This window comes from Gymnogyps californianus, chromosome 15 (genome assembly GCF_018139145.2).
Source record: "Gymnogyps californianus isolate 813 chromosome 15, ASM1813914v2, whole genome shotgun sequence".
NCBI classification, from domain to species: domain Eukaryota; kingdom Metazoa; phylum Chordata; class Aves; order Accipitriformes; family Cathartidae; genus Gymnogyps; species Gymnogyps californianus.
In genome coordinates, this window is record NC_059485.1 from 11,063,580 (window position 1) to 11,086,647 (window position 23,068).

The following is a 23,068-nucleotide window of genomic DNA, read 5'->3' on the forward strand; positions in this document are numbered from 1 at the left end:
CCTTTATCTGCAAGAAGCTATTTTAGTCTGGCTCAGGAAGGCTGCCAGGAGTCAGGAAGACTCAGGAAGGGGTTTCCGTGCCCAACCCTGCCACAGCCCTGCATGAGATTCAGCACTATCAGAAGGCTGTAAATAGAAACTGGTACAGTTAGTTTCTGTGGTAGGTACCTTCCCTAGTGTGGAGCTCCCACTGAAATCAATGCACATTCCCATCTGGAGCAAGACCAATGTTATGTGATGGAGAATTAAAAAGCGATATTAAGAAACACTCATCACTTGTTCATTTACTTCTGTCATTTTGCTCAGTGGTCAAAGGAAACAGCCTGTGGCTTTCCATTTTGTTCCTCACTAGAGTCATATTTTGATCCTGTAATACTAACACAAAGCTTCAGCATTTAAGTTTCAAATGATGTAACAGTGCCAGCTACAGCTAATGTTCAGGTTTTTAAAGCTTATTTAGTTTGCTATTTTTAAAAGACTTTTTCTATCTTCATTAATTTTTTTTGTTTCAAAAAAAAATTCAACAAAATGTTCAGTCTCAAGAAGTCTTGCAAAACCTCTTTAGGAATATATGGTTTTATGATTTCTCCTATGAACATCAATTGATAAAGAGGAGCATATGTTGCAAGTGAAATAATAGTAAAATGGCCACTGACATTTCTAAATTTCACATCTTTACAATATTCTCCTTTGAAATTATCCAATTGCATACCAGAAAGCTTGTTTCTCTCTCTCTCTCCCCGCTCTGTGACGTGATTCTGTAATAACACAGTTTTCTAACAGTGCTCTAAACATCTTCCCAGCAGCTGGTAGATAATTTTAGGCAACCTTAAAACCATTGGATAAATATTATAGACATATGAGTCCAATCCAGTAAAGGCCAAAGTGATACTGGTATGGAGAACTTCTTCAGACAATAAAGAAATCAGTTCACATTCCCACTCCAGCAAGTAATTAAATATTGAGGAGATGCTCCTCAGAAGCCAAGAAAAAAGGTGTTTCACATTTCATAGGAGAAAAGACTAGTAGTTTCCCACGGGGATGAATGTTGCTATTCCTAATGCCATGGGCATACAATGTGTAGAGTCCGACAGCAAATTGGGAGGCCAGGCAGCAGAGAATCATGCTGGGATCTTGTTCTCAAACGTATGAGGCACACAGTGCTTCCAGGGAGCCACAGGCAAAAGCTGTGCCGTTCCTTAAAGATGAAATTGCCAGAGCCAGTAGAGCCAAAAGTGGCTGCTTCTTTCTCAGAGCATGCTTGGGTGAAACAGCACAGGGCTCCGTTTCTTCAACTCACCCAAAATAATGATGACAGTTGGCAAACAACTCTGTTTTGCACTTGGCTTTCATCTGTGGATGTGGAGTCATTTTCTAGCAACCTCTGTTTTCACCAAGTTAATTGCTTTTGCATACTTAATTTTGATTCAGTTTTCTTTAAATATGCTAATATTTTCTTCCTCACAACTGGCATTGGGCTGATGTGAGGCTGAGCTGACTGCCTCCCTGGAGGTCTCAGAGGTGAGGAAACAAAGGCAGTTCAACAGAGTCTTAATCCTGAGACAAACGGATAGCTGGCTGTCACCTTCTCTTTGTATGAGAGAAAGAAATTTTGTAATTGCAGGATGTTTCACACCTTACCAAGGCAGAGACAAATGGATCTTGATTTTACTGGCTTTCAAAACTCCATGGCTGTGCCCTTCACTATCACATCCCACATACTCTGTGCTACAGACAAGTATCAGCCTGAAGGAAAATGTCTCTGTCTTAAGAGTCTGCCAAACTGCAGTAACTTCAGTCCCCTCCCAGGCACAGTGCCCAGAGGAAGTTGTATGGGAATCCATGGTAGAAGATGAGATGAGAGAAACTACAGATTGGATAAGGAGAGCAGGGGCACAAATGCATAACTGAATTTCTGTGACTTCCTCTTCTCCTGTGAAGCAGGATAGTTTGAGGAACAGCCACTCACCATAGGGGCTCCAATGTATTAGCTAATGATTCACTGCTCAGAGACAAGAAGATTGAAATGGCATTACCCCTGCCAGTGCAAATGGTTCTCCAGGGAGTGAATGCTTATCGCTGCTTGCCAAGGCTCTGCAGGACTGCAGGACATGCCCAGTGAGAAGTGAGGGCAGAGAGACCAAACTCATGGGGCAGCCTGAGACAGATCCCCAGGGGAATCCTCATGGAACTGACACAGTCCCCAAATTCCCTCATCAGAGTTTTCTACAGAGAATCGAGGTGAACAGGGCTTCAGGAGACAAAGGCACAGAGCCCAGTTCAGTTTTGCTTTTATTGAAATCAGTGAGGAAATTTCCATTGATGTCAACGAAGTCAGGACTGCATTTTGTATTTGTAACTAAGAAAGTGTCAGTCAGGCTTCTCTGTCATTTCCCAGGGAGGTCACCGTCTTGCTCATTTGGCTTCAGGACCATTATTCTAAAACTTACTTTGGCCTCATGTACTGAAAGGGCGTTAGTGGTAGAACTGACTGTTGATTTCTTTTCTGGTTTTAGACTTGTTTTCTCCAAGAGATGAACAAAACCATTAAACCACTTTAAAATGAGAATCTTTTGTTCCAATTTTATCAGTATATAAAAAACCAGATGTGTCTGTACAAAACCTCTTAAATCCCTAATCAGTAAAGGTTTGGGTGGGGAAAGGGTTCAGGGCAATAAAAAGATCCTTAAACACTGCTGATATTCTTACAATAACAAATTACCTCTTGTATTTTGGTAGTGTTTGCAATCATTAGGCTTTTGCAATGAGCAGCTTGTCTCACTGAAAATCATTCATCCTCATTTAATGACAAATTCTCTTAAAATTATTTTCTCAAATATTTTGCCCTTTATGAACTGACAAAATGTTGCTAATTCATGTTTCATTGCTGATCCTGAAGGGCAACTAACATAATTATCCAAGGGTGCTCCTGCTGATTTCTCATAGTTTGCCCTCCAAGCATACATTTTTCATCTTTGAATTCTGAATGCATTTATACTATGCCTTTTATGTAGTTAGACAGCAGAACATGAACCTAAAGGGGGCCTACAGAAAAGCTGGAGAGGGACTTTTTACAAGGCCATGTAGTGATAGGATGAGGGGTAATGGCTTTAAACTGAAAGAGGGTACATTTAGATTAGATATTAGGAAGAAATTCTTTACTGTGAGCGTGGTGAGGCACTGGAACAGGTTGCCCAGAGAAGTTACGGATGCCCCCTCCCTGGAAGTTTTCAAGGGCAGGTTGGATGGGGCTTTGAGCAACCTGGTCTAGTGGAAGGTATCACTGCCCATGGCAGGGGGGTTGGAATGAGATGATCTTTAAGGTCCCTTCCAACCCAAACCATTCTATGAAATAAATCAGCATTATTTATTGAGTCTCTGGGACTATTTTATGAAGTAAGACTTCTATGAAAATGGAACATATTCAGCTACAGAGGAAAAGCACTTTGGGATTCAGGATTACAGAGCGCTGAGTTCCAACCTTTCTTGTGCTCACTAACTACAAGAAAACTCTATAAACTTCACGCATGATACACAGTACTTTGCAGTGCATGCCCAAACTTGCATGCAAGTTTTTAATCCTGTTTTATAACGCAGCCTTGAGACAGACACACACACATTCTCATAAGTGGTTACTCTAATGAAAACATGCTATGCAACTAAGGGATCAATTATCAAACATAGTCAAAAAAATTACACACACTGAGTCCATAATCCCACGGGCTACCAGCAGCAGGGATGATGCGTGTAGTTCAAAGTGTCCTACTTTCCAGGTCTAATGCATTTTTTCTGTAAAATATCTTTAAAGGAAATAGGAAAATTCATGAGCAATAGTCCCAAATATGACACTTTAGCCTCATCTATAACTGTTCCAACAATTATTGGTTGGCACTGGTTTGAATATAAACACTGCATTACACATTAAGTGTTCATTTCCTGCCTGGTACACACAGTTGGGCACAGAGATTTTGGAAGTCATAGGGTTAATACCCTCTGATTTATAAGTATCTCAGCTGAGAGAAATGTCTTTGCTGACATATGCAAGTAGATGTGCAGCAGTAAGATCCTGATCTACAACAACCAACACGTTTTTTGCAAGGTAGCCCCTATGCAGAATTAGCCAGACTCCTGCTACACTCAGACCCTTTGGCTTTGATTAGATTGGGGTGGGTTTGGTGGTTGTTTCTCTCATTTGTCTGTGTTTTGTAGGACATTTGTCTGGACTTTGTAGGATACAAAGTATTGTCAAGAGACAATTATGTTCAGAACCATGGGAGAAGTTAGGGAGTAAATTAGCTGCACTTTTTGTTGAGAAACCTTGGACACACATAGCCCATAGCTAGATAGAAAAGTGAAGGAAGGGCAAAACTCGTGAAATATGACAGGGAGACTATGGGGGAAAGGGTAGCCCATTAACTGATTTTATTTCTGTCACCAGATAGGAAAGTATATTTCTATGGGGATCTGTGCTACAGAATTCTGTGGACTTGGGAGACCAATATGAAGTAGCAGCTGCAAGAAGCTGGTCTAAGGGTCACAGTTCTTCCCGTTGTTGACCAATATTTTAGTGGGAATGCACTCTGAGGCACCAAAATATTTCCAGTTCTCTCTTTTCCTTCTTCCTCTGTCTCAGCAGCTGCCTGGAGCACCCAGCTGTGGGACAAGGAATTAGAAAAATGAGACAATGTGTAGATAGTATAAACTGGATTAGTCTCACTCTGTAAATAATTCTCCTGGATCTTTGTGAAGTAAAACAAAACCAAGATACACCCTTCCTTTATGAGTTACAGGTGATGAAGGAATGACCTGGTGGAGATTATTAAGTGGTAGGTTCTGTATTTAAGAAATATTTTGCAGAAGGAGAAGGATCAGGACGTAGTACGTGTAAAAGTGGATAAGCAATGAAAACGCAGATAAATTGTATGCGCATACTCCTAGCCAAAATGACCAGTGACTTGTAGAAACACTAAGCTGTGTAGGAGAATTTGAGAGCCATCTGACTGCCATTGAAGCAGGTGAGTTTTACAACTGTTTTGTAGAAAACAGCCTCAATCCTTTCTAGAAATCCTTTCTGATTTTCACTGTGGGAGTTTTGTCTTGGTTTCACAGATCAGACAAAGGCTGCTTTTCCTCTTGAACTACAATATAAATATGTTAACATTAATAATTATGAACAAGAAAAAATCTAGAACTGGCATCATCCTTTGAATCAGTTGTCTGTTGATTACAATATTTTGTCAAATATTTTCTAAAAAGGTGTGGGGTTCACTATTAGTGTTTTATTGTCACATTTTAATTTCTTGGTCACTCTCTTTGCAGAATTTTTACACAGTTTTTTTTTTTTTAAATGGAGACATGGAAAGAATATTAATTATATTCTCTATTTGAAGCCTGTCTTCAGAGCTTCATAAAGCCAGCAGCCTTGCTGCTTCTATAAAAAGAAATGTAATTGTGTATATCCTTCAGTTAGCTTCTTTCCCACCTATCTTAATAGATGGTCTGAATAAGCCTCATCTGTTTTGTCTGTTTTATTGTCTGTAATAATAGATACAATTAACAATTTAGGGGAACTTACAGTAACACAAGGGCATCACTGTGAAAGAACAGGAGTGGTAGTTGGGCTACATAAATTCTGTTTGTGCCTGTGAAATGTCTTTTTTTTCTTTTTTAAATCAGAGCGGAGACATGATGAGACTCGGGGAGAGTATCACGAGAGCGTGATAGGCAAGGTCATACTGCATTCCTGACTGACTGGAGAGGTGTTACAGTAATTGAGAGTTTTTACACAAAGCACTGAAGTGGGTTTGTGGAGGTCTGTGCAATATGTGGGGTATTATGGAAGAAGGCCCAAAGGTGTGTGTTTGAATATTTAACTACCAGATGATAGAAACAGCTATAATTGATGCAGGCTTGGATTTAACTGTGGACAGTGCAGAGTAAACTTCAGCCCCTTGTCAGTCCCAACTCATGAGTCTTCCCTCTCCTGACTTCCCAGCATTGCTCTGTAGTTTCTGACTTGGCAGCCCTGAGCACCATTGCAAATTTCTAATCACATTTCCTTCCCTGTCTTGTGAGACAACACTAGTCACCTTTCACTCTCATGAAGCAATACAGGAGGAAGAAGAATGAGGACATTCAGCTGTACCTCCCACCAAATACCAGGGCTATGTCCACCTTTGTCAGAATCTAAATAAGTTTGCTTTTCTACAGTCACTTGGGACCAATCCAGCATGAATACAGGGGAGTGCACTGGTGTCTCACAGGAACCAACATACTATCCAGTCTGTCTGTACTAGATATAGAAAGAGCTATTAAATCGCCAAATTTTATAAAGCTAACAGAAAAATGCAAGAACAAATTGGCATTTACCTACTTTTTGACTAATACATAGAGGCATATGATTAATACAAACCCATCCTAGCTACTTGTTGGTGACCAGAATGACAGATAGATGTCACAGGACACTAGCTGTGCAGGCTTTGCTGTGCAGGACAAATGTGTTTCTCTGTTGCTACTCGATTGATTTTTTAATATTGCAACAGAATTTTTTCAAATTATTGTAAAATGTTATTAAGCAACATTAAAACATCATGAGCTAAATCCTGTTCTAAGATGCAGCCATTCTGTCCTGTTAATGAAATCAGGCCTTAAGGGTGACACAAGCAGTTCCCAGTAGATTAGATAAAGCAAGTGCCCATAACCAGGGTATAAATACCTTTTCTTCATTCTTTGTTTACCCAAGAGAAAAGACGACCTGGCTACAGGACCACTATCTATGTTATTGCAATCTATGGTCGTTTTCTTTTTAGCTTTTCAAGCTTCTGCAAGCTGAAAGACCATCTCTGTGCATAATAGTGCTTCTAAAACAAACTGGTCTTGAACCAAAAATGTTCCAGATAGATATAAACCATCCACCTTCCCATGCTGCCAAGAAATGCAAATGGAAAATATTAAAAATAGTGCTTATTTCCAGTGTTTGAACCACTCTCAGTGCTCAGCAGCGGAGCATATAAATACATACAAGAGTCTCTTTCTGGCTAACAAGCTTAGAAAGGTTCTCAAGATAAACTAACTGAATATGGTGAAATAAGCTTTCACATGTGTCAGCCCAGGATCTCTGTGAACCTGGGAACAGTACTATCTTTCTGCTGTTAGAACAAATCAGAGCAATCTCAGAACAGCAATCTCATGCTGCTCCAGAGTGCACTGCCATCTCACAGTACCTTCCCTGGACATAATCTGTGATACAACATTCACAGCATGAATGGAGAGCAAGTAAAGCTGGCTATGAAGGCTTCATGCTACTACTGAGTCTCATGTTGGGAATCTCCAGCTTCCTCTTCAGTGCTGGCCTGTAATAGGGCCCCTTTCCCCTATTCTCCACTTCATATTCAAAAACAGTTGAAAAGGTGGACCTCTGCAATATAGGAGTGTGGCGGCTTACCTCCAATGCTGAGTTACCATTCAAATGAAAACAATAAGCAAATTTCATGGTGGACTAAATTGCATCAAAACATAACCTTAGCAGTTTTCTGGCATTTCTGCTTCCTTATACTGACAGAAGCTGGGGCATTCACCGTGAATTTTGCATTTAGTTCCAGACCTCATACAAACTGAAAGAAGGAGGAAAAGATCAACAGAAATGTATCTGAGAAGCACAATGTTCAAAAGAATGGTGAAAAACTGCTTTGTTTCTTTGTGGCTATTTCCCTGCTGTGGCATGCAGTTATTTAATCAGGGCATTATGAGTCCCTGCCGATGGCAAGAGAGATGATTCTAAATGAAGCTGTGCACTTGGTAACGAGGACTGACCAAAATGCTTGAGTGCTCTGCTTCAGAGCAGACTCCCCAAGACTATATTGTAAAGATCATTTACTGAGAAGGCTGTAACCACATTATTATTATACAAGCCTGACAATTTATAAGCCTGACTGTGTTTTATATGCATGCACTAGAAAATGCATGAGTTGCTCTGTACATGGTAAACCGTCATTTTTAATGTTCTCTACTCCTTGGAAATTCCCTCCTGTATGTGAAGAGAAAGGCTTCAGTGTCTTGTTAAAGAGACACCTTTGAACAATCTGCTTTGTATTTTGCATGCAAACCCACTGGACATCATTACACCCTCAGGTTGCAGGGCATCAGATTCTCAGCTACTGTGAACTAGCTTAACTCCGTTGATAATCTGGCTGAAAGAGGCCATTGTAGAATAGAAATGTGCATGATGTTACATTTCATTGCTATGAAGTAACTCATCTTTGGTTATAACCAATAACCAGCAATGCTTTCTGTACCACAGACAGAGAAGTTAGCACAGAGCTCCCTTTCCATTTAACAAATTAAATAGAAACTATCTAACTTCCATGACATTCTTTCTGTAATGGACATAATCAGGATGTACATTCTCTTGTGATATGACGACACTCATATCAAAAGGCACTGACCAGGAAACAGCATTCCATCGTGCAGAGTGTTGTACAGATACACAAGTTCTACCTCCAAAGAGATCCTGATTTAAGACACAACAAATCGTCAGAGTAACAAGGGCAAATGCATATGCAGTAATAGGCTTCTGCTTTTGTTAATAATATTAATTAGCATTTCATATTTAAAACAATATGCAAATACCAAAGGCCAATTGTTGACATTAGTAAAAAAGAGGATGATGCTTTTTCAGCTTCTTCCCAGACCTTCTGGAGACTACTGTCATTGTGCCATGCAATTTAGGACCAATGGTGTAAGGGAGCATTAAAGTAAATAGTAAGATCTATTTATTTTTAATCAATGCAAAAGTGTGACCAGAAGTCAGTATTAAAATAAGAAAGACATGCAGGGATCACCTAAAACAGCTACCATAAATAGCATTTTCCACAGTATTTTAAGGAAGTTGAAGCCTATGAGCAAACAAAACAAATCAATTATTCAAATAGCAAAGTCTTACTATAATAATTTTCTACTTTTCAAATAGCAGACCATAGCCTCTAGATTACTGCCTATTCTGTGTCTAAATTGTTATACACAGAGAAATATTCTCATTAAACTGAATCTAATGTGTAGAAGGGCAGCTCAGCAGCAGAGCCAAGGTGCAGACACCTGGACACTTGGTTCTACTCCTGCCAACAGCTCATTCTGGTACCTGGTCAAGCTGTGATTTGGGTGGAAGCTCAATGCTGAGCACATATTTTTGAGCAGATCGAGTCTCCCACTCAGCCTCTGCATTGCCCTCTACCAAACAGATGATCTTTTGTCCAAAGCTTGCAAGATGTAACCCTTCTGTCACCTCAAGCTACCAGTTATTATTATTACAAGTGCTGCACTGCACTCAGCCCCTGAGCGCTGGAACAAAACCAGATGTATTTACGAGAACAAGAAAAGCACGTCTGTATCATGCCAGGGAACCTGCAAAACTGTTGCATGTGTGTCCTGGTTTTGGCTGAGTCAACCAACTCAGTCAACAGTGATTTCAGTCTTCAATTCCATTTTAGAAAGTGTGGAGTTACTCAGTCCTGAACTTATGCCAGGCACTGCAACAAAACCAACACTGCAACTGAAACATCAGAGTGGGAGAGTTACACCCCTGTCATCAGCATATGGTAGACAATAACATGCATGAAAAACTGAAGCCAGAGGTGAAGCATGATTCCAGAACACCACAGTATCTGAAAAGTCTAAACATAGCAAAAGTGCTGGCTAAAATCTGCTACCAGGATGCTGCAAAGCCATGGCATGTTAAAAGGCATCCAGGTGAGACTTCACGATGCACATCAAAAGATGGATGGTGTATGAAGAATATCAGCAACCCCAGTATCAGTCAAGATGAAGGTGTCACAACAGATACACACAAAGCTTTATTTCCTGTGGCCTAATAAAACACTTGATGAAACTTAGAAAATATTTTTCTTTATGCTAGTACAGAGCTTTTTGTAATAATCTTTTCAAGATTTCTTGCCTCAGTGGTTACCTGGAAAATTAGAAGGGGTTTACAGGCTTATTAGGTTGTAAAGAAGATAGTTCTGCCAATACAAGAATAATAACCAATACCTTAGAGAAGACAAGGTCCCATGGATAACTTGAGTTGGCAACTATGTATCTTTTTAACTACTCTTTCCCTCGGCACTTTGGAAAGGTTATGTCAATTGCTGCTTTCTGGAAAATTATGATTTCAAGAAAGCTGTTCCACCACAGAGCATTTGTTGAGCTCATAAATACAGTGCAACCACTGGAGAAGTGAACCAAGTGCTGTATTCCTGTACCCTCTGCCTGAGATAACAAGAGCGAATAACGCGGTTATCATCTGTGCCTTTCAAATGTGAAGCACATTTCACTTTGCAGAGCGAGCGAGCAACCCATTTCGCAAGGAAACACTGAAGTGCCCGGAGCTGCACCGGCACGGCTCCAGCCCTTTGCTTCCCTGTCCCTCGACAGAGAAAAGCTGTTTGTCTCCGACACAGGCCCCTCGAGAAGCACCAGCCTCAGAGGGCAAAATGGTCACACGAACCTTCCTCCCCGAGAAGCCAAAAGTGGCTTCGCCCTGCTAACATGAGCCTCCGGTGTGCGCTCATCGCCGGACCGGGGACCGGGAGGACCGCACCGCCGCGCCGCTCGGGGCTGCCTTGGCCAGCCGCACCCGCACCCGCGCCCCCCACTCACTTCTCCCCAGCGCCTCCGCCTTCCACTCCGTCTCCTCTACTGCCCCGTAGCGCCTCATCGGTCTCTCGGCCTCCGCGCTGGCCGAGATGGACCTCCTCAGCTCCATGGCCGGGCCGGGCCGGGGGGCGCGGGGCTCCGCAGCTCACTCCATGCCAGCGGGGCTGCGGCCCGACTGCCGCGGAGACGACGCGGAGCTCACCGCTCCTCTGCGCGGAACGGGGGCCCGCGGGGGGGGGGGGGAAGGGGGGCGGGAAGGGGCGCTGCGCACATGCTCAGTGCAGGGCTGGGGCGGCGGGAGGCAGGGAAACAATGTGAGCCGTAACCCCTGCGGGGGGCCGTCACCCGGCACATGCTGCACACACGCTCCGCCCGCCGGGCCCTCCAGGGCGGGTCGGTTCCCTCCCTCCCGCTTGGATGGGCAGACTGACCTCCACAACGATGCTGCCATGCAGCTCAGAGCCCCTGGCTAGCTGGTTTTGTCTCTGCCCATCTCTGCACCTGCGGTGTGCACTCCCATTGCATAGCCGAAGCAACTCGGGCAAGCGAGAGTTAGTACATACGCTCACTGCTAGGGCACGGGAGAACTGTCCTTCTTGTGGCCAGTGCAGCACTGAGCACATCTTCTGGCCTGAGCAGCTGGGGAATAATGGTAAAATCCACAGCCACTCATGGCTTTTGCAGCGTAACACATCTGAGGTTGCTGTGCATGCAGCCTTTGGCTTTCCTGAAAGTCCTGCACTGAATGGAGTAACACTCATTCCAGCATCATGTTGCCAAAAGCCAGCACCCAAACAAGTGATGGGATTTTGTATTTCTCATAACCATATGCATTTTTCATAAGCACGCAGCTTTGCTGCTTATGCAGCCTGCTGGGATTAGAAGAGAAGGAAATGACTATGCAGAAAGCACAAGTGTGGTGATAATTATCGTTGTTATTATTAATTTTTTCTTTTATTGTAGGGGAGGTTATATGGATAAAATCCCTGAACAGCATTTTACAGTTGGAAACTACCTTTCCTAGTGAAATCCCATTGCACTTACTGTGTGGGGTACCATTTCTGATGTAAAGACAATGAAGCAGGAGTTAGGCAGGTTGTCCAGTGCCCCACAGCAAATCAGGGTTTTAGCACTCCTTGCCCGATTTATAAAGAGTCATGGGGTACTGATAATGCTGAACGCACACTGGGTGCGTGAAAGCTTGTTTGTTTGTTACCTACCTTTGCCTACAAACTTTGTCTTGCCCTTCAATCATCAACACTTCAGAAGTACTACCTCTATATTCAGTGATGTACTTACTAATTGGACTGACGCACATTGCTGCTATACTTGTGAACAATTTTGTTTGGGGGGTGCTTCACATGTTGGAGGAGAGAAAACCTCCACATTGGTTTTAAAATTGTAACACTGAAAATCTCTGTTATCATTTCTCTGCTTTTTCTGAGAACTGGAATTAGCTAACAAATTAAAATGAGTTGGACAATGTTTTAGGAGGTCTTCAGGGCACTTCGATTTTTCTCTGTCAGCTGTGCTCCCCAGGGATATGCCATGATTTGAGCACCAGACATGCTGGAAGAGCTCTTGTTGACTATGCAATGCTCCATCCTCACTGGTTTTGGCCTTTAGAGATGGAGCCCAAACAGAGCTGTGAGTCAAGCAGAAAAGCTGGTGGCAGCACTCTGCACAGCTGATTTTGGGTGACAGTGCAGCTGCCTGCTGGGGTGGGCTGGACTGACTCACTTCTAGAAGTGAGGAACACAAGTGTGGGAGGAACATAAGAACCCATCTGGGATCTGGATGAGAGTTGGACTAAGGGAAACAGGCTGGTTAGGGAGAAGGGCCAATTTCTGGCAGATCTGAGGATCTCTTAGCTTCAATCCATCCCTTCAAGTTTTTTAGGTAATTATAATCCAAGTGCATTGTTTAGGAGATGGAAGAATGATCCTAGAAATGGTTGAATATTTAAAGCTCTGCATTTGTTAGTATGGGAGAAAGACACCCACTAGCTAGAAACTTGGATGCACAGAGTTTACTTATGTAAAGCAAAGAATGTATAAGGTGATTTATTGCAATTAGGAAGTTTTCACCTGCCCATTTTGAAAAAGTCACAAAGTCCAGTAAGCGCCCAGTCCTGCAGACGGTTAAACATAAGAACAAGTATGCGGAAGCCATCCCACTGAGTTCATTTGCACAAAAGTTTTTGCAAGACTAGGGCCTAAGTATGTACCAATTATTTTGCTAATTTCTGAGATTAGCATTTTTGCTATTGCGAGTTTGGAGCATTGTCACTGCTGTACTTGCAAGTGGAATTAAATTTCTCCCCTACTGATGATGCCCTTCAGTGCACCTCAGCAACATATATGCATTGCTTTACTTACAAAGGTTGGTTTTCTTCTGCTGAAAGCACTGTTAAGGAAGAAAATATAAAAATTCAGGTCTCTTCTCACTGCTTATAAGATAATGCCTGGTAGAAAAACAGAGGTGCACTTTGCTCTTGCGGTCATTTCCCCTGACTGCTTTAGTTCCCATTTCTCAATTAAGTCCTGCCATCAGGAGCTATAGCTGGTCAGCGGCAGTTGGCAAATCCACTCTCCTATCTATTGCTCTTTGGCCTCCATTAGACTTCACTGATGTCCCATGGCCGACATGACACTATATATAACAATGGGCACACTTTACTCAGCAAAAATCCCTAATGGCAGTATGGCTTGTAAATCTGCTGGGGAAAAACAGTCTTTGCTTTCGTGGTGCTTCTCAAGCATCTTAGATTTCTCAGCTTGAAGTTCTCAGAGCTCTCTTGCCTTTATGCGCACATCTAGTGTATCAAAAGGGTTTTCTAAAGATGCTTAGTGGGTCTGGGGCAGGCTGCAGTGAAGGTAAAAGTCAGGGTTGTTGTTCTTTGTCAGACAGTATAGTCATTCTAACACAAAAATAACAGAGTGTTGAAATTCTGCCCAGGTTTTTCACTGATTTATCATTATAATAAAAACCTGCAACTCAGCTGATGAAACAAAATGAAATTAAGTGGGTTATGCACAGTTATTCCATTTTGTACGCATAAATACCCAGATCCATATCTAGAAGGGACAGAAGGAGCACTGTGCTCATGTAAGTTGACTGCCTGCATAACACAGGTTATGGGACTCCTATGAATCTGTCCTATAATATTTTTTTAAACACCAATCTTGTTTCAGAACATTTCTGTGTTGGAGGAGTTACCATAATTCCTTAATATTTGATGTCATGGTTAATCTTATTTCCTGTGAAAATACCTCCTCTTGAATCTTCATCCCTCAACTCTTAGAGTTCTCTGTAGTTCCAGATCCTTAGAATTTCCCATTACTCCTGGTACCCTGTGCAACCTCTGACCCTGCATCCCACAAGCTGTTTCAGCAATGCGTTAGGAGCCTTGGGGGGGTGTCAGCCTCCACACGTTCACACTACTGTGCTACAGCCTCTCTGCCACCTCCAGATCTCACTTGCCAGGCTTATGCACGGCACAAAAATGTCCTGGCACAGGTGAAAGGCTGTGATAGAGCATTAAAGGAAAATGCCTGTCTGTTGGCAAACCTGGTAGTCAAACCGATTTTAGAAGGCACACACTTAGCCTCATGATGCTTCCTCCCCTGCATGATCCTATGTAGCAGAGATGCTGTGGGATGAAGACAAAGAGGAGCACAATTATGCTAAAGGATCTACACAAGCCCTTATCACAATAGGGTTGTTGCAGGGCACCATTCACATAAAGTAATCCCTGCAATAATGGGTTTTATCTGTGCTTGAAATTCAGTCAACTCATGACTTTTTCAAGGACCCAACTTCATCCTATGGTGTGGGTAGGAATGAGAGTGTCATGACCTAGCACAGGGGTTGTCTGAGGCTGCTGCAGCCAGAATCCCTGCTATGTACCAGTGTGCCACATGGCCAGGGTGAGCACTGTGGGTAAACAGACCAAGCTTCACTCAGCACAGTGCTTACCAATGAAAGAGGATCTCTGCAGCTCTGCAGCTATGGCTGTATCATGTGACATGGCACCCGTGTGCTGTCCTGGGAGCTGTAGTGGTAAATCTGTACCTTGTATTTCACCTTTTCCCAAATCATTATGACCAGTCTATATAGACAGCTTTACATAGTGGGGGAAAATGGTTCTAATGTGTTAGTGTCCCTAGCCTCTGTCATAACACAGTATGAGCTTGTCTGAGTAAATGTGATCTTATTGTATTATGAATTCAAGTTATATCACAGAAAATGAAGTCTGTGTCATTCTAAGTATATTTCTTACACATTTGTATTATCACTCTCCCTAGAAGATCCATATTGGACCAGAGTAAATCTCATTTGCTTTTCAAAGAGTCATAATTAAATATGATCTAATTAAAAAGAGGGGAATGGGATAGCTAAAAATTGCAGGAAGATCCTTGATACAGAAAACATTTTCTTGCTGTAAGCTTCCACCTTCAATTTCATGCTAGCATGAGAGAGTTCTCAGAAGCCTGGGCTCTGCCATTCTGTACTTGAAAGAGGATTTGCTGTAGCACAACCTGTGCAGAATGAGGGCCTAGATTCATAAGCCAATGCATGTCCTTATTATATTGTTCCCTTTTTCATGAATCCTAGCTCATGTTTAGTTAGTGCCCTTTTTATACTTATTTATTTAGAATTACAGCCTTTTCATATATTAACCATTCCTTTAAAAATATTTTTTAGGCTAAAGTAACTTCATAAATAATTCACAATAGTTGCAGTAAAGTAACTAGGATGTTGGTCCTTTTCCACAGCTACCCTGCATCTCTATCAGGATAGGAAAGTGCATCTATAGCTTCAAAGCAGTGTGTTTTACAGGCAAGCAGGGCATTCTAATGAGCTTGTTAAAAGGCAAATGAGATGCCTTGAATTTAATGTCATGAGTCTGAGGGATGACAGTGATCCAAATATTTGAGTGTTCATAAGTATTTCTACCCAAACACCTATTAAATGTTATCTTATTCTGATTTTTTTAGTTTTTTAATAATGTTTCCATGTGAAATATTGTATGAAGGTAGTGCTGGTTTCTATGTGTCATTAACTGTTTCATCAAACATGCACCCAGAAAAAACCTGACTATATATTCAACTTATTATATCTCCAAAACTGAATTTCTAGTAGAGCTACGGAAGCAAACGATGAGCATTTAATGGCAAATTTTAGTGAACGGTGTGCTTGACAATTGTGTCTGTACCTGTACTGAGCCTATTTGCAAATGTTCCTGGGAGGTGAGTAATAGAGACTACTAAAGCTGGCAGAGTACTTTCCACTTATTTAGATTTACCTCAGCTATTTTCAGTATAGAAGGTTAGAAAACACAGCACAAATTCAGGAGATGCAGCAGCAGAAGAGACACGGCATATATGTCTAGTAGAAAGAATGGAAACAATCTGCACAGACCAATGGCTGCAGTTGTGACCATAACACAGATTTCAGAAACATGCTTCTCTAAACTCTTTTCCTTCCCATTTTATTTTTGTCTTAGTAACCTCTTTCTACATTCACTTTCCTTTTAAGGTACAAACTTGACAGAAAAAGCTGTTATAGCATCTGTCAGATATGTTACTAATACCACGGGTAGCGAAGTCGCCCATGTAAGAGTCTTATTTTTGGCAGTTGGAGCCAACTCCAGTGCTATGACTGGACTGCCTGTTGTGCAGGTGAGTCATTACTGTGCAGGTGGCTTTTGTATCAGTGACAAGTGGCCATAGCTACATAGAAAAACAGATGTTTGAGTTCAGTAAATTTAGATGTTGAGATAAATTGGTCTGGGCCATTTTAGACCATTACTTATGTCCACACAGCGGACAATAAGTAATATTTCAGTGTGTATGTGGGCATGTCCATTTAAAGTAATAAACATACTGTGTAAAATTTGCAAACACAGCAGCATGCATCCCCAAGCACAGCTCTCTTAGGGCCTGAGCCGTTCCTCATTTTACTTAGTCCAAAATGTAAAGGTGACTTTCTGTAAGCCTCCGTTTTACCTACACAAGTTTGGATCTTACACAGAGAGCTCAAAACTGCTTACAAGCTGTGAGGCACACAAAAAGACTGTGTCAGCGTCTTGCTGATCCATGTTCCTATGCAGTGTACGTGCTCCACTACCCTTGCATCCTAAAACAGGCATGCCCATCACTTCTGTGGAGCATTTTGCTATCCCCTTCACTGGAACTGGAAGCTATAATGTCACAGCCCTGAATTCTGAAAAGGTTTCTTTATGACTTGAATTTCTCTCCGAATTTGGCCTTCAGTGATAGAGAACCTGTATTCCATTGTTTTTTCAAGTTCTGCCCCAAAACAGTAAGCAAAACACTGTATAGGTAATTGCCATATCGTATCAGGTGTAATTACTATGAATACGTAATAATTCATTACTGTATGATGACCATTCTGACCTAAATGTTGAACTAATGCAAAATCCTTCAGTGTTACTGGTGTATCACGGCAAATCAGCTGCAGCTAACAGTCTTGTTACATTTTGGATGTAAAAGTACGTGATGCATGAAATGGAAGGAGCTGAACACGCTTAGTAGATAAGTAAAGGTGGTTTTTACTTCACAGAGAGAGATAAGCAATGGTAAGATAAGAACACCACAGGGAACCAGGCTTTGAGAGGTAGATTTCTCCAGGCCAGCATAGAACAAGAGAAAGGAAAAGACTAGAGGTGGAAAAAGAACAACTCATCAAAAAGCTTGTATTTTCTTTTCTAAATGTTTGTGCAATGAGAGGAAGGCTGCTTTCCTGACAAATCAAAGTAGTAGTAGTGTGAGGATTTATTCTTATGTACGCACACACTAAGTGCACATCTTATAGTGAGATACTTATATACTGATTCCAGGTGAGAATGTTGTAACTTAATTTACCCCGCTGCCAAATGATACCCTATAAAAGGACACACAATTCAGAACGAAGCTGACACTTCCTCCACAGATAAAGGATCTCATGTGGTGTAGAACTTTGTGTGCATGGTTTGTGAGTCCATATGGGCCAGACACTGTATTTATCACAGCCATCTGAGTGCTTATGCATTTTACTTCTATTGTAACTGGATAAAGTACAGTAACAAAACTGGGAACAGCATATTCCCACTCTCCCTATATCTCTGGTGACTGAACGACCTACTAGGCTATATATTTGTGCTCCCTCTTGGTCTCTCTTTGATTTAATCAGTCTTGACAGTGTAAAATGGAGAAGGGTGACTACATCAAGATCCCATATTTAAGGTCTTCTCCTGGCAGAGGGGAGCATTTGCATAGGTGTCCCACGTTCCATTACTTACAAAAACCATGAGTGTGTGCACAGACTCTGACCTGCTGTCCTTTTTCCCCTGTTATGTTACAGCCCCACTTCACAACCGGCTTTCCCAGAACACAGCAAAGAAAAAGGCCCATTCTTCAGTTTCTGAAGTTCTCTCATGTACCTGCTGCTACAGCAGAGCGGTCCTTGACAATGTCTTTTCCGAACATACTCCACATCTCCTTAGTCTTTTCTGGTGCTGAGACTTCTCTCAGCACAAGTAACTAATTGTTACTAGTGTTGCATAGAGGGGAAGGATGCATTCTACTATACTCTTTGCAATGAAGTCTGTTTTTCTATCTGGATACATGGTGCAAGCCTTTTGGGCACTGCCACATTAAATTAATAAACTGCAAAAGAAAGGAAGACAGTGTTTGTTAGGGTGGATGATGTTGAAGAGTATATGCAACACTCATATGGATATGTAATCTGCATTCTTCGTTATTGTTTAAAATGGATTACAGTAACTTTGATCATTGTGGACTGGCAATTGAATGTGAATTCTCAGTGCAACTTTGAAATTAAGGGAGCACGTACAGTCTTTGCTTAAGCACAGGAATATTAAGCAGAAGTAGAAAAAGTATCTATGTGAGGCATATGTGAAACGGTCACTGGGATTAATCTTTACTGCGTTACTGTCTACATTTCAAATTAGAGGTTGCACGGCAAAAAAGGATTCACAAAAGAGCTTGAAGAATGACTTAGCAAGGGGCTAACCGAGCTAAACCTATTGTACTTTATCCAAGGAATAAACAAAAACTTTAACAGTTTACCACTACATGCATACAGAAGGCTTTGCCTGCTGTACCAACTCTTTAAATCTTGTCAGAAAGGCAATACTGTACCACGTCTTTAAATCTTGTCAGAAAGGGAGTAACAATATCTTATTAGAATGTTAAGGCTAGATGGATTTAGATAGGTGATAAAATGTCATAAAAATACATAAATAATTTCTTAGAGATGCAGAAGATCCTCCGTTATTTGAAGTCTTTGGATACCTTTCTAGAAGGTGGCCTGAGACTCAGCATCACGGGTTTGATTCAGGAAAAACTCTTTGCTTTGCATTATACAAGGTTTCAGACTGAATGATCTTTTTTGTCCCTCTTGGCCACGAAGTCTATGGAACAGATTTTTTCAACTTGAAACCTTTCCATAAAGCATCCTCCTCATTCTAAATATACAAGAAGTTACAGCAGGGAATGGAGGTGGTGTCTCTCTTCCAGTTGTGGAATACATTACTCCCTTCAGCCTCAAATCTTCTGAACTGTTGTCTTCCCAAGAGTAGCCCACACAAACTACACTGAGTGTAGTCCTTCAATAATGACCCCATTGCTAACTTCTGTTCTCTTTAAAATTTTTTTATATCTTTTTCCTACCTGAATTCCTCAGTTCCTTCTGCAAATGTATTAATTATCTAAACAGATAATTATATCAAAGTTTTACCTCTTTTTAATAAATGAGAAATTAAGTCCACTGGCTTCAGCATAAGGCTTTGAAGTTGGGAGTTCTGTTCTGAATTTGTTCAGAAGTGGCAGATGACTTAATGTGTGTAACTGACCTTTAAAGGGAGTGAATAATCCCTGCTTATCTTTTACTGTGCTGCTGTGTTACGGTCTGTGACATCAAATTGAGCTTTTTGCTGCGTGTGGTCCGTGAAGATCCCATAAGAACTTTGCATAAGACCTGGCTTTGTTTACACACACACACTAGTTAAAGACAGACAGAGCCAAAGAACAGCATTTAATGTTTATTAAGCCTTTGCAAAAACACAGACATTTTTCAGTCAACTTGAAATTCATTATTTTAGTCAAATTCAAGTATTTCTTGCACATCTCACTGGATTGGCACTAGCAATAGAGGCAGCAGCACGAGCAGAAAGCATTGGCACTTACAGCAGAGAATCAGAAGGCTGAGGCTGCATAGATTTCAAAGGTTGTGCTATACAGAGAACTTAACGTATCAGATATGGTAACAAACTACAGGCAGTTTCACTGCAGTATCAAACTGGTTATTTTATGCTGTGTTACTGGATGGTTGTTTCTGGTGCGAAAAAGACAGAGGCCTTCTGGTGAATTTTCCAAGGCTAGAAGGATGTATTTCGCATACTAGTAAGCACAGGAGGTTCATTTGCATAAAAGATTTGCAGTAGAAAAATACATTTTGAATTCTCATTTTATCAAATTCAGACTCTACATCTCCACACTATTCAGAATAACACGAAGCTGGAACAGCACCTGATATAAATGTCTTCTCATCCCATTTGCTCTTAGAGAGGACCCATTACATAAAAATGTCACCTGAATGCATGCCTAGTAGCTATTAGCAGTGTGTTCCCTCCTTCCTGAGCACCTACGTGATGTATAATTCTGTTTGTCTTTCTGGTTATGGAAATCTGCATGTTCAGCTGGCAATAAGATCAGTGCAATTCCTTGAAATAGTCATAAAGCCCTTACGACTGTTTTTGAAAGGGTGGTGGAGAGACATTAGGACAAGTCTCACCCATCTTTTTTTCTTTTTTTTTTTTTTTAAGAAATTACTGAATTACTAGAAGAAGCAAACAAAAGTTTATATATGTGCCAAATAGGGTTGGACTAGATGACCTGGGCTGGACATCCAGAGGTCCTTTCCAACCTCAACCATTCTATTATTCTGTGAAATGAATCTTCTAAGCCAAAAAATTGTCAAGAAATAATAAAGTCTTTAACAACTAAGGGGTTTAGGTCCTCAGACTAAATTGACAGAGGCAGAAAATCTTTAGAAGGTGCATTAATTTATGCACACTGAGAATTCGTCCCAACACAGCTTCATTGTTTTGTATTATGTGGGTCTGAAATGTTCATAAGACCAATCAGTGCTCTTAATTAAAAGAAAAAAAAACATTTTTTTATGTGAAAAGGGACTTGGGTTACTTAACTGTCAAGTTCTTTAACATGAGAAACAGAGGAAGTGAAAGGATTATGCAGAATCTAAAGTTTACTGAAATATAAGAGCTACAGGCTTCCATTACATGAAAGAACTGTACTTCAAGTAACAGAAATATGGAGAGAAACCCTGAAGCCCACAGTCAGAGAAACTTGAAGACAAAGCAGGATTTAGCTCAAATTCCCAAGCAAAAAGCTAGCAGCACGAAAGCATACAGCAATAAAGCACAGCTTGTATAAGCTTTTAAGCCATTTAAAATAAAAGATGGATCTTCCATTCATTAAATACTCCTGCTGAAGAAAAGCATCAGCATTATACAGATCATAAGAACAGTTTTAAATTCTTGATTCACCTGGGGATTGAGTTTTACCAACTATACCCATGCAGAAATATGTTTTGCACTGAGTTGCAGCAGAACATCGCATACTGCTTATGGCAAATCAACACCATTTCACTATTTCACTCTCCTTGTAATGTCATTATTTTCCAGTTCCCTTCTCCAAGTGAATTCTATCAATCATTAAACACTTAAGGCACAAGCAGAAATAAAAATAAATAGCATCTGTAAAAAAAAGTCAAATACTTAATGAGCACACCTTATCTGAAACTTTTAAGTCTCACTGAATAGAACAGAGTTTAAAACACTATTCTGATCCTAAAAATATCAACAGAAAAAACACTACTGAAATTGCTTCTTTATCCTGAGGACTTTATACACACAATAACAATTTAACAGCTATAGCTGTCTGAAACATCTATTCACTCATCTTTCATTTTTTAAATAGACAGATAAAATGCAGTTAGTTCCTCTGTGGATTTCTACTCCTACTGGGATGTCCAGCATCAGGACTGCCCAATTCACACTGTGGGATTCAGGCAGCAACATCAACTAAATTGCTCCCATAGGGACATGTAAGATAGACACCAAGCAAGGGAATTCAACTCACCAAATATGAGCATCTACAATGAAGCTATCTACATAGCAGCCAGTCATCTGAGACTCTCTGTTTTCGATGGAAAGAAATGGACACTTACAGTGCACAATTCACCATACCCTAAAACAGATGTCTAAAACTGCCTATTTTCCTCCACCGACCGTAAACAGAGCTTAAACTGATTAGCCAAGTTGCAGATGTCCATACTACAGGTGTAAAAAGTCAATTAAAATTAATTCCACCTTAAGATCATAGGCAGGTGTCCTCTTCCACGTTTGCCTGTGCAGCTGAAGATGGAATTGCAATGACTTGTCTATCCTGAGAGGGAAGCTACCTCCTCCACCTGTCTGCCAGCAAAACAGACTGTAGAAGCAGCTCCCCCCTCCATCTACCCTCCTCCCATCTGCTGTAGTCAAAGCCATACTGGTACCTTGCATCACTCTTGACCACTGGGTTATGCTAAACAAGTTGATGCTACCTGGAATAGATTGGGCAGTGCTTGCATGATCCCTTTCCCTGTCTGAGCTAAGCAGCATTGGGCTCCCACAGTGACAAATAATTGTAAGCAATATATTAAGTAGTACGGCTGCTGGCCAAAGGAATGTATATTTATAGCCTAAGCAGGCTTTGGTTTACTATTTAGACAAGACTGAGGAATTCAGACATTCCTCAAAGTGGTTTATTATTATTGTAACAAAGAGGGTTGAGTCTTCTCTTTACAATCATCATGAAGATGGGTTAAATCAGATATTGTTTCAAGCTTACAATTTAGTAACTTCAAGGCATAAAATTCCATTCTAATAAACCAAGGGCTCCTTTACTGGTCTGATTTCAACTTACTGCAATCACAGAAATTTGCACAGTTCCTGTTCTGAGATACATATGCACGTTTAAAAAATACCAATGAGCACACCTGCATCCAGACCTGATCCTCAGTTGACAAAGCAGATCTATAATGAATTTTCACATTCTAGTCTCCTATGTGTAGTTATCCAGTGTCTTTTATCAATAGGAATGTTTAAAAGCCATTTGAAAAAGAAATGGAAGTTCCTTATATATAGCTGGATTGTTTTGAGATGGATTCTGGCATTCATATTACCTTCCTTCCCATGCTCTTTTTCTTCAAAATCTTAATTATATCTTGAACATAATGAAACAGTAGAAGAGTCAAGGTGTCAAGACTCCCATGTACTCTTCAATACTTTGACCCTTGAGGGGCAAAGGAAGAACTTGTTGACAGA

At 41.0% G+C, this 23,068-nt stretch overlaps 1 protein-coding gene across 1 annotated transcript in view; it reads right to left on the reverse strand.

Annotated features, from left to right (window-relative positions):
- BMERB1 (bMERB domain containing 1) overlaps nucleotides 1-10,793 on the reverse strand; it is a 55,108-nt gene extending 44,315 nt beyond the window's left edge. Inside the window, exon 1 of the mRNA XM_050906324.1 lies at nucleotides 10,651-10,793. Within this exon, the coding sequence (XP_050762281.1) occupies nucleotides 10,651-10,756 (106 nt within the window). The 5' untranslated portion in view covers nucleotides 10,757-10,793. The remainder of the gene's footprint in view (nucleotides 1-10,650) is intronic.
- Between the last annotated feature and the right edge of the window lie 12,275 nt (nucleotides 10,794-23,068).